Raw genomic sequence first — 10,064 nt, 5'->3', positions numbered from 1 at the left:
GGTTTGCAGTTGCATCACTGTAGCTTTTTTATATAGATCATTTAAAAAAAGACTATATACCCCATAATTTATTAATATCTGTCCCCTGATTGTTACTGGGGCATGTTGAGGTGGAGTGGGGGAAGAATTGAGATCTTTACTGTCAAAAAACCCAAATTGTAGGAAAAGTCTCTACCTGTCCTGTTATTTGCTTTGTTCCTCTAAAGTATAAGCAAAGCAGATGAAGAACTGCTGTAGAAAAAGTGATGGTCCTGAGAGTCAAAGTACTGGTCAAAAAAAGCATTCTGAGAAATCTCTTCTGGGGATTTGGCCGTACTTCTCCTACTGTTTTAGAACAATGAAGTTAAATAAAAGCAATTATCTGTACATTCCTACACATGTAACTCATATACTTTGTCCAAAGTGAGATGAAATCTTCTGTTATTGATAGGTAAGGAGGAATAAAATTATTGTTGTGAAGGTTGAAAGGGTTGAATGAGAAGTTGAGGCAGCCATTTTGTTGTTAATGTATTGCTGTGATTGAGGTGAAAGACAGATGGGTTTAAACTAAACTTAATTTATCATATAGTAAGTTTTAAGTGGGTTCTGTAGAGTAAGCAATTTTAATGAAAGTCCAATGTGATTCTTCAATCAAGTTAATGAAGATAAGCAGGAAAACTAGTTCTAGCTATTGTGTGCTACAGTTGTGTTTAAATCCAAGTATAGTTAATTTATGCACATGGCAATGGCAGAACTTTTTATACACCGTTCAACGTATGAGCTATTTCAAAACACTCATGTTCTCACTTTGCTTTATTAGAGTTTTCTTTCTTCCTGAAGACACTACTTGAGTTTCTCAGAAAAGAACTGATGAATCAAAACTTAAACTAATTTTGTGCCTCTTTCAACTAGGCATACAGAAAGCTGGCCAAGGAATACCATCCTGATAAGAATCCAAATGCAGGGGACAAAGTAAGACTGGATTATTTTTTTTTTTAACTCCTGAAGTTTACTATTAGATACCGTCTAAGGGATCAAATACGGGTGTTGGGGGCTTGCTGTTACAAGTTATTAAAAAATAATATCTGTGAGAGGGAACCTTGTCTTGTGGACTTCTTCCCAGTCTCAGAATCTACCAGCATACCTTGTGAAAAAATGCAGCAGTTGGCTGAGTCAAATTGCTTGAGAAGGTAATGCTGAGGGGAAAAGTGCATTTCTTCATCTGCTGAGATGTCAGCTGGCATTGGCATCTATATAGGTATTTCAAAAAGATAGTCAGTTTTCCAAGTTTTTCTAACATGGAAAAAAATGTATGTGTTGAGGTTCTTGAAACTGCTGCAGCATAAACCAAATTACCTATGTGGGAAGATTGAATTAGATTTGTTATGCTAATAGCAATTTAAAAAATGTCAATTAAATTGATTCAGCTGATTTGTCTTTAGCAGAACTGGAGTTCTAATGGTTGCTTAGAGGTGAGCAGAGATGACTATGAAATTATATTAATTTGGTTTGAGGACAAACACATTAATGTGCATTTTAGTGAGTTGCTCACTAGTTAGTGTATTTTAAGTGCCTAACAAGTCTTTAAGTCTTTGGCATTGGTATGTTACTGGGGTTTTTTTATGTCTGCTGGCTACTGCAATATTGTGTACTTGGGGATTTTCTTTTTTGGTTGGATTTTTTTCTTGTTTGGAAGAAAACTGTCTTATGCTAGGCACAATAAAGAAAAAAAGTCAACAAAAATTTGCAAAAAAATGTCTTATTTTATGATAAGAGGTAACACAACTAAGCCCAAGTCTGACTTTTAAGTCTTGCATATAAGGATGGAAAACTGTTTTGTTGTGTACCTTCTTAATTGTGTGTTCATGCTGGGCAAGAAACAGTAGTACATGCTCCCTTTAAGTTCTAAATTATCACACGTTGTTTTGACTCTTCCTCTTCTAGTTCAAAGAAATAAGCTTTGCCTATGAAGTATTGTCAAATCCAGAGAAACGTGAGTTATATGATAGATATGGAGAACAGGGTCTTCGAGAAGGTAGCGGTGGAAGCAGTGGAATGGACGATATTTTCTCCCATATCTTTGGTGGTGGATTGTTCAATTTCATGGGTGGTCAGAGTAGAAGTCGTAATGGTAGAAGAAGAGGAGAAGACATGATGCATCCACTCAAGTGAGTATCTTGATACTACAATTTGTACTTTCAAGTTTTCCTGATCAGTACTTGACTCTGCTAGTTTATATCCTAGCAGTGCTTCTCAGTTGGGATATTCTGCAGTCTGCACCTACTTTTCAGAACTGTGTGTTGTGTGTAGCCCAGAGGCAGCCATCTTAAGTTACTTTCCATGATTGGTTAATCTTACAGACTACTTAATACTTTGTTTTGCCTGGTTATTAGCCTGCATATAGTTTTTTTTAGTGTTGTTTTCCTTTATTTTGGTCCTTAATTAAGTTTGGAAGTTCTAATCTGAAAAAGCATTCAACATCCAAGTACTATGCATTAGCTAGATTCTTAGGGAAGCAGAGGTACTAGGGCTCTGGAAAGATATGAGTTGACTTGCATTCATAGTATAATGCCAGCTGGAATTGAAGGTGAACTACATAATTGATGGAAAAGTGTGTGTGCCAGGTTTGGTTTTGTGTTTTGTTGGTTGTTTTGGGTTTGTTTTGGTTTGGTTTTTTTAAGCCATGCTTGAATATTGCCTTTAATTGTGTTTTGTAGATCTCTGCTTGCAGTCATGATTGGCTTTTTTGCCTCCTGAACAGGTCCTTTCTAAGTTTTTAAGTTAAGCTTCATCTTTCCTGCAGTTGGCAAACAGTGCTCAGTAAAGTCTGTTTACTTCTACATGCTTGCTTATTTGAGTAGCTACTACTGGACGCTATATTATTAATTAGCTTTGGTGTTGTTGTTGTGTGTAAACGCTGATGCCAGGCAACCTCTTCTCAATACATTGAGTTGAATTTTCTACCCACTAACAAACCCTTTTAGGAGAAACAGTTAATATTTTCATAAACATCTGGCAATATATGAAGGTTATTGGCAGTTGGTGGTGTATTCAAGAGCTTCTAAAAAAAACCTGAAACACGAACAAATCTAAAGAATTAAGTGGCCTTGGGGACATGCTAACCCCTTCCCACTAAACTGTCCCATGTGGAAAGCCCAGCACAGCGGTAAGTGTTCTGTATGTGTTCTTATGTATGCATGCTACAAATGTCAGGACTGTCTAGAGAGGTTTGTTTCCCACCTGCCTGGAAGAACTGGGGGGAAAAAAAAATCAATTATGACGATATAATAAAACCTAAAATGCTAGATCAGCTTGTGTTTCTCAGCTTACTGAGAAACACAAACAGTCCTATCTGGTTTCTTCTGATTAAATTGCATCTTTTTTCTGAACATGTTACATGTGTATATCCATACATATGGAAAAGTTTTTAATAACTCCTTATGAAGGCTAAAATAGTGCTTCAAAATGTTATTTTAATAGCAGATTTACTCTTTTTATGAAGTTCTGGTTTTCTTTAATTTGTCCTGGGCAAGTATTTTAATTACATGGGGAAAGTAAGTTGTTAAATGATAACCTAGGAGAAATGCTTTATTTTGTAGAGTCTCTTTAGAAGATCTGTACAATGGAAAGACAACTAAACTACAACTTAGCAAGAATGTCCTTTGTAGTGCATGTAATGGGTAAGTTTGTTTATATTTTTGAGTTCTCTGGTTGCTTTGTTGCCATATAGTGTAACGAAGCATCTCCTATGTCAGATCTTTATCAGTATTTGACTTACTGGAGCCTGCTCTCAGACTAGAAAATTGTTGAGCTTGAATGATACTTTTGATGGAACTGGAACTATTCATTCCCTTCATTTTGGGGGAAGGAGGGAAGAGAGGACTTAATTGTAATTGGCAGTGCAATTAGGCATGTTAACCTACTGATGTAGGGGGGTTTTGTTGCATGTTTCTGAAAACTTGCTTTTCATGCAACTTATGCTTTCTATTCTAGGCAGGGAGGGAAGGCTGGAGCTGTTCAGAAATGTAATGCTTGCCGGGGTAGAGGTCTACGTATCATGTTCAGACAGCTGGCTCCTGGAATGGTTCATCAGATGCAGTCTGTATGCTCTGACTGCAATGGAGAAGGTAGGCCAAACTATTCTATGTTACTACATGCATTTAGTTGAATTCAATTTCCTGGTTAAATCTCAGGAAGAACTTAACCAGGACAGTTTTGCTCCTGTCTAGTCAGTTGGGTTTCAACATAGAGAAATAATTTTATGTGGAATAACAAGATTTATAGTGTTTAATGGACTGAAAAGCAGCTTGAAAGCTTGAACAGCAGGGATTGATTGTTTTTAAAAACACTTAAATGCAAATGTTTCTTATTGCTATTACTCTTGTGTTAAAGAAAAAAAACAAGATTTTGTTGGTTTAGGAGCTTTTTGTCTCTTTGCAGTCTCCAAGGACAGGTTTAGGTCATAAATGGAAATCTAAAGTTGGTCTTTAACTTCTTCAAATTAAGAAGATAACCTTTTGCTGGATTGGTTGTGTTTGGGGGGGAACAAGTTCAGCACATGATCTGCACTTCATGTGATTCCTTCTTAAATATGCTGCAGTTTGCAGAGTAGTAACATCATCTTGCAGATTATTTTATTCTTCACAGTACTCAGAAACAAGAGTTGTATTTTGTGACTAGTCAAAACATTTCATAAATGGTGTTGTCTTTGAATATCTTGTTTTAACAGTTTATATACCTAACCTACATGTTTAATAGTTTCAACTGCATCATAATGTCATGCTTTGTTTCACAGAAAGGTAGTTTAAGCTGGCAAGTTTAATGTCTTAAGCCAAAGGCTTCTGCTTGTGGCACTTAGAGTGGTATTGGAAAGAAGTACTGAAACTGTACGTTGCCTGTGGCCTAATATTTTGGTTACTCTGTACAAAGACAGTACCTTACTTCAAAAATAAAGATGAAGTGGAACACAGAATTTGAGCTGGTTTGGATAGTCATCCTTCAGTTTGCTGGAAAAAGTAATTTGCTTGCTAGAGGTGAGGGACAGTGTGAATAACTACTCAGTTTCAGACTGTAAAAGTGAAAAATCCCTTATGTGTCAGAAAATGTTAGATCTTTTCCGTGGGAAAACCTGTATATTGCTCTTCCATGAAACTGATTTGACCAGCTATCTTCCCCCGTTTTGTATGCAAGACACTCTAGTTCTACTGGCTGCATTTACATAGTACTTTGTTGTGGTGTTATACTGCAAAACATGTCTGTCAATGAACAGAACCCAGTAATCCTTTTTTTGATGTTGTTAACAGAAGTGGAATTAAGCTTCCTAAATATATTGGAATAGATTGAAATTTGTATTATGACTTTTAAGGAGGGGAGATGCTTCAGTTTGGTTTTAGCTTTGTCCTTTCTCATATAGCTCTCATCCTCCAGTGTAACAAGGAATGGAAAAGTAGGCTGCTTCTTTTTAAGAGTAGTAAGTTGAGTGGTAAGGACATTGGAGCTGAATTAAGACTTCAGGTAGACACAGTCTTGTTTGGCCTTTCTCTGGAGCACTCTCACTTTTCAAAATCCTTGATAAGACAGCTTGGAAGGTTATGTGTATCTTTGTATTTCTCCTCCCTCCATTTTCTTTTTTCTCTGCTCTTCCAGCCAGGGAAGATTGAGCCTGGCTTTCCTCCTGTGAGAAATTCATAAAGCAACGTCTAAATCACTAGTTGTGTTGCATGTATTCTTTAGCCTACTTAAATATAGTTTTTCTTCAGAATCAGATACAATTACATGGAAAACTGAACTCCAAATTTGTCTTTCTTTAGGTGAAGTAATTAATGAAAAAGACCGCTGTAAAAAATGTGAAGGAAAGAAGGTGATCAAAGAAGTAAAAATACTTGAAGTCCATGTAGACAAAGGCATGAAACATGGGCAAAGAATTACATTCAGTGGAGAAGCAGATCAGGCTCCAGGTGTGGAACCAGGTGATATTGTCCTCTTACTCCAAGAAAAGGAGAATGAGGTAATGCTTTTGAGTTCATATTTTAAATGCTTTTTATCCTAGTCTTTAATATTTAAGTGATATAGGTGGCTGTTCATTTTAAAGTAATTCATATAGTTGCAGCTATGGGAGAGATGGTGAATAGCTTTTAACAGATTTATAGCAAGTAACATGGCTTCGGTGGTGAGACAGAAAACACTTTGCAAGTCTATCCAGTGGACATTCAGGTTCTGGTGCTTCCTAATGCTAATAAAAGGTAGTATTCTCAGGTAAGCTCAGGCTGACTCTGATATAGTGTACACAGTGAAGAGCCATTCAGGTTGTTGACTTCATTCTGCTTTGCTTGTGATGCTAATAAAATGCTCGGTGTTGCTTTTTTTTTTTTTTTCAATGTCTTGTGACATGGCAGGGAACTCCTATTAAAATCCTCAGGTTCTTTAAAATCCCCAGTGCTTTCTATCTCTGCTACTGTGGTTGTGGAAATATAACACAGAATGCTGATGTTAGATTCATTTAACAAAACAAACACACAGTTATTTTATACTAGTTTGTTAAGGCTTGTGCTTAACTCAGTGCTGGAATATGTACATTGCACTTTTGAATTAAATACTGCAATTTCTCTTTTTCTGTGTTAAAACTCTGTTAAGGCAGAGTTGAGTTTACTGCTTTTTTTGAATGTTTTTGTTTGGAAAGGCCAGGTATTACTATGATGAAATAAGAAACAGTTTGTGTTATACTCTGGGTAAAAAAGGTTGAATGGTGGTGGTGGAAGTTCTGTTGCGACACAAAGAATAGCATTGGGTACAAATCTAAATTCCAGTCACATGTTAAGGATATAATGTTGGTTATCTGAAAATTAGGTACTTTGTAAACTCTTCAAAGCTGTGTCAAGGACTGCTAATTTGCCATTCAGTTTTGCATAGACCTTTACACATTCTTCTCTTCTTTTTTTTCTGCAATACTGGTTGAAATGTGGCATCCCAGTTGGTTTGGACTATGATAAGGGGGAAACAGTCTGTAAGCATACGGAACAGTCAGATGTGCATGACAGCACTAAATTCCAGCTGGTGGATGCCACTTCTATCTTAGTCTTCTAATGAACTACATCTAGTTTTACAGTATTAACAATTCTGAAAAATACTGTACCTTGTGTCCTAGTGAGTAAAACTAGACTGACTCTGAGTGAAGCTTTTAGTGTTCTTAAAACTTTCCTTGAGGTAGGAGTCATGGTTCTGCCAGTGGCTAAAGCTCACGTTTACTCTCATTAAGAATCCTGAGTGATACGGCTTAAAGATCACTCATGACAGCTGTGGACTAATTGATCAAAGCCCTGCTGCAGATAAAGTTAGCTGAAGCAGATATGCATGATGACTTGTTACATGTTCAGAAACAAAGATGTGTGGTTTATACTCTGGTGCAGGGGAAGTAGTGTCAAGCTGTCCTAAGTTTTGTTTACAGGTTGCATGTGCAAATGATCTTGTGGGTAAGAGAGTATTGCTGCTATAAAGGCCTTCTTGTTTAATTTGAACCTTACATCGTCGTATATAGTGTGGTTTGCCTTACCTTAGATGACAGTTCTATCGGGCACAAGCTTTCCAAGCATGGTAAACTATTTGAATTAACAGAATTGAGTTAACTTCATACAAAGGCTGATGCTCTGACATTGAATTTTAAGAATAAATAATAATGAATTCTGAATAGTGAGTCTTGCAGAGGTATGATTATAGGACTAGAAAAGGTATCTCCTGTTTCTGTTTTTCAGATGTTCCAGCGGGATGGGAATGACTTGCATATGACGCACAAGATTGGACTTGTTGAAGCACTGTGTGGATTTCAGTTCACATTTAAGCACCTTGATGGACGCCAAATAGTGGTTAAATATCCTCCTGGAAAAGTAATTGAACCAGGTACCTTAGCTTGACCTGCTAAGGACTTCTTTGACTGCTTTTGTGATTCTCAAACACCTAATCTCATTCTTGTTGTCCTGTTAACTGAACCTAGGCTATAGAAATGAAGAGAATTGTATAAAGATAGATTTATTCTGAAGTAGCACCCTCCAGCTTACTTCTTTTTGAATTACAGGTTGTGTTCGTGTAGTCAGAGGTGAAGGAATGCCACAGTATCGCAATCCATTTGAGAAGGGAGATCTTTACATTAAATTTGATGTTCAGTTTCCTGAAAATAACTGGATTAGCTCAGAAAAGCTTTCAGTAAGTAGTTTTTCAGGCATAAATGTGGTGGTCTTATTGACAGTGTATGCAAGTATGTGTGTGGTGTACCTTGTGTGCTCAGTTTCAGTCCTTACATTTAGATGCAAGTGCAGTTGTTCTTTTAATGTTGTTTATGGGCAATATATAACTTGAAAATATCCATTGGAATATGAGTTTATGGAACCTGTATTTAAGAGTTGTGCAGATGTTGGGCAGACGTGGGCAAGAGGAAAAATGTTCCTGCTGCTGTGTGATAAGTTTTCAGAGTGCAACTGTATTTACTGATTGTACTTTTGGTTGATGATATGTGGAGCTGTTGGTTTTCTTTGAGTGGCATCTTCCAGTTGATATAAATACTCTGGATACTTTTAAAAGAACATGCACTTCAGGGTTTGCATTGGCTTAGACTTCTAAACCAAACCTGCTCTGAGGGGGAGTCTTGAAGCTGTGGCAAACTGGTCACTTTATTCAGCAGTTGTAGATGCAGTACTGAATACACTTCTTTTTTTTGGGACAGGAACTTGAAGATCTTCTGCCAGCTAGACCAGAATTTCCCAATGTAATTGGTGATGCAGAAGAGGTAGATCTTCAGGAATTTGATACCACTCGTGGTTCAGGTGGTGGCCAGAGACGTGAAGCTTATAACGATAGTTCTGATGAAGAAAGCAGCCATCATGGACCTGGGGTACAGTGTGCCCATCAGTAATTGTTTGTCTAAAAAGTTGCACAAGGATTTTCTTTCAAATTTTGCCTGACTTGTTTTCAACAATCCAGCTGGATTGTATAAGTAATCCAGATGAACCAATGGACATCTATTGCTGTATGTGTAACTTTTAAATTGGTCTATAGTATCTACAGAGTGTAATTTAAACTAACCACAAGCTTACATCTTCATTTTGACTGTGTAGCAGAATAAAGCACTTGAAAGGAAGACGAGACTCCTTTTCACATGGGTTTTAAGTTTGTCCTCGTATCTGTGCTTGATTTTTACCAGTTTTGTGTAGATTTTAAGTTTCATATTTTAAATTCAAATTCTACATTGTAAAGTTTGTGTACAATTTGTCCTGAGGCTTGGTATTTGGCTGCACCTGCATAAGCTGCTACAAGTAGAATAAAGAATTTCATAGCCTGTATCTATCATCTAGATGCATGGTAAATGGGCTTTGCACATAATGGGTTTAGAGCTGACTGGGAACAATGGAAGACTAAACTAGAAGTGGTTGTAAGTTTTTTCTACCATCTTGTGAACGGTTTCTGAGATTAAATAAAAGCAGTTGGTGTATAATATATTTCTTTTGCCTTGCAAATCTTGCTTTTCCAGTGGCTTTAACTATTCTGTGTATGAAGAGACTATGTAGATGGTAGACATTTTATAAACACAGGGATGCTGAAGCTGCTTTAAGACTAGGTTGCAGTCAGATAACAATAGTGTGCCACACGCAGAAGTCATTTCTTGAAATGAGATATGACTAAATGGCCATGGGGAAGGCTGCAGTCCTTTCCCCTTTGTATGAAGAAAGGATATCTGAGTCCAATCAGAAGGTAACAAAGCCTTTTAAATGAAGATGATTAAATCCCAAAATAATGGCATCTTTCTTTTATGCTTCTAATACAATTCAGAGCCTGATTCAGCCTGACTTCCTAGAGAAATGTTTCCAGTTTTAAAAAATCTTTGTAAAAATGAACATTTTGCCTGGCAACTTGTGGTTGCATTAACACAGTTAGTAAAGAGATTGAGATTAGTATTGTACTTGACAAAAATTTTTTACCATTTTAACTATTAAGACATTAAGTTCTCTAGCTTCAGTTCTATTCTTTTTTTAATATGCTTTTAATTGGTAAAAATTCCACAACAAAACAAAAATCTGACCTTAAATAGTCATCAGGTA

General features: G+C 36.7%; 1 protein-coding gene across 1 annotated transcript; it reads left to right on the top strand.

The window, feature by feature from the left end:
- Nucleotides 1-883: 883 nt before the first annotated feature.
- On the top strand, nt 884-9,464 carry DNAJA2 (DnaJ heat shock protein family (Hsp40) member A2). Its single transcript, XM_010174453.1, has 8 exons — nt 884-951; nt 1,924-2,147; nt 3,579-3,659; nt 3,973-4,106; nt 5,790-5,986; nt 7,728-7,872; nt 8,048-8,175; nt 8,693-9,464. Exons 2-8 carry the CDS (start codon nt 2,035-2,037, stop codon nt 8,879-8,881), a joined length of 987 nt encoding a protein of 328 aa, XP_010172755.1. The 5' UTR covers nt 884-951; nt 1,924-2,034; the 3' UTR covers nt 8,882-9,464.
- Nucleotides 9,465-10,064: the final 600 nt, after the last annotated feature.

Source organism: Antrostomus carolinensis, unplaced genomic scaffold (assembly GCF_000700745.2).
Source record: "Antrostomus carolinensis isolate BGI_N321 unplaced genomic scaffold, ASM70074v2 scaffold17578, whole genome shotgun sequence".
Lineage (NCBI taxonomy): Eukaryota > Metazoa > Chordata > Aves > Caprimulgiformes > Caprimulgidae > Antrostomus > Antrostomus carolinensis.
The sequence above is the reverse complement of the archived record's forward strand: the minus strand, read 5'-3'. Positions and strand labels throughout refer to the sequence as shown.

Bases quoted from the DNA above. Each gene is read 5' to 3' on its own strand.
- DNAJA2 (XM_010174453.1), top strand. From the start codon at position 2,035: ATGGACGATATTTTCTCCCATATCTTTGGTGGTGGATTGTTCAATTTC. The intron at 2,148-3,578 runs GTGAGTATCTTG...TTTATTTTGTAG, and splicing joins GACATGATGCATCCACTCAA to AGTCTCTTTAGAAGATCTGT. The intron at 3,660-3,972 runs GTAAGTTTGTTT...TTTCTATTCTAG, and splicing joins CTTTGTAGTGCATGTAATGG to GCAGGGAGGGAAGGCTGGAG.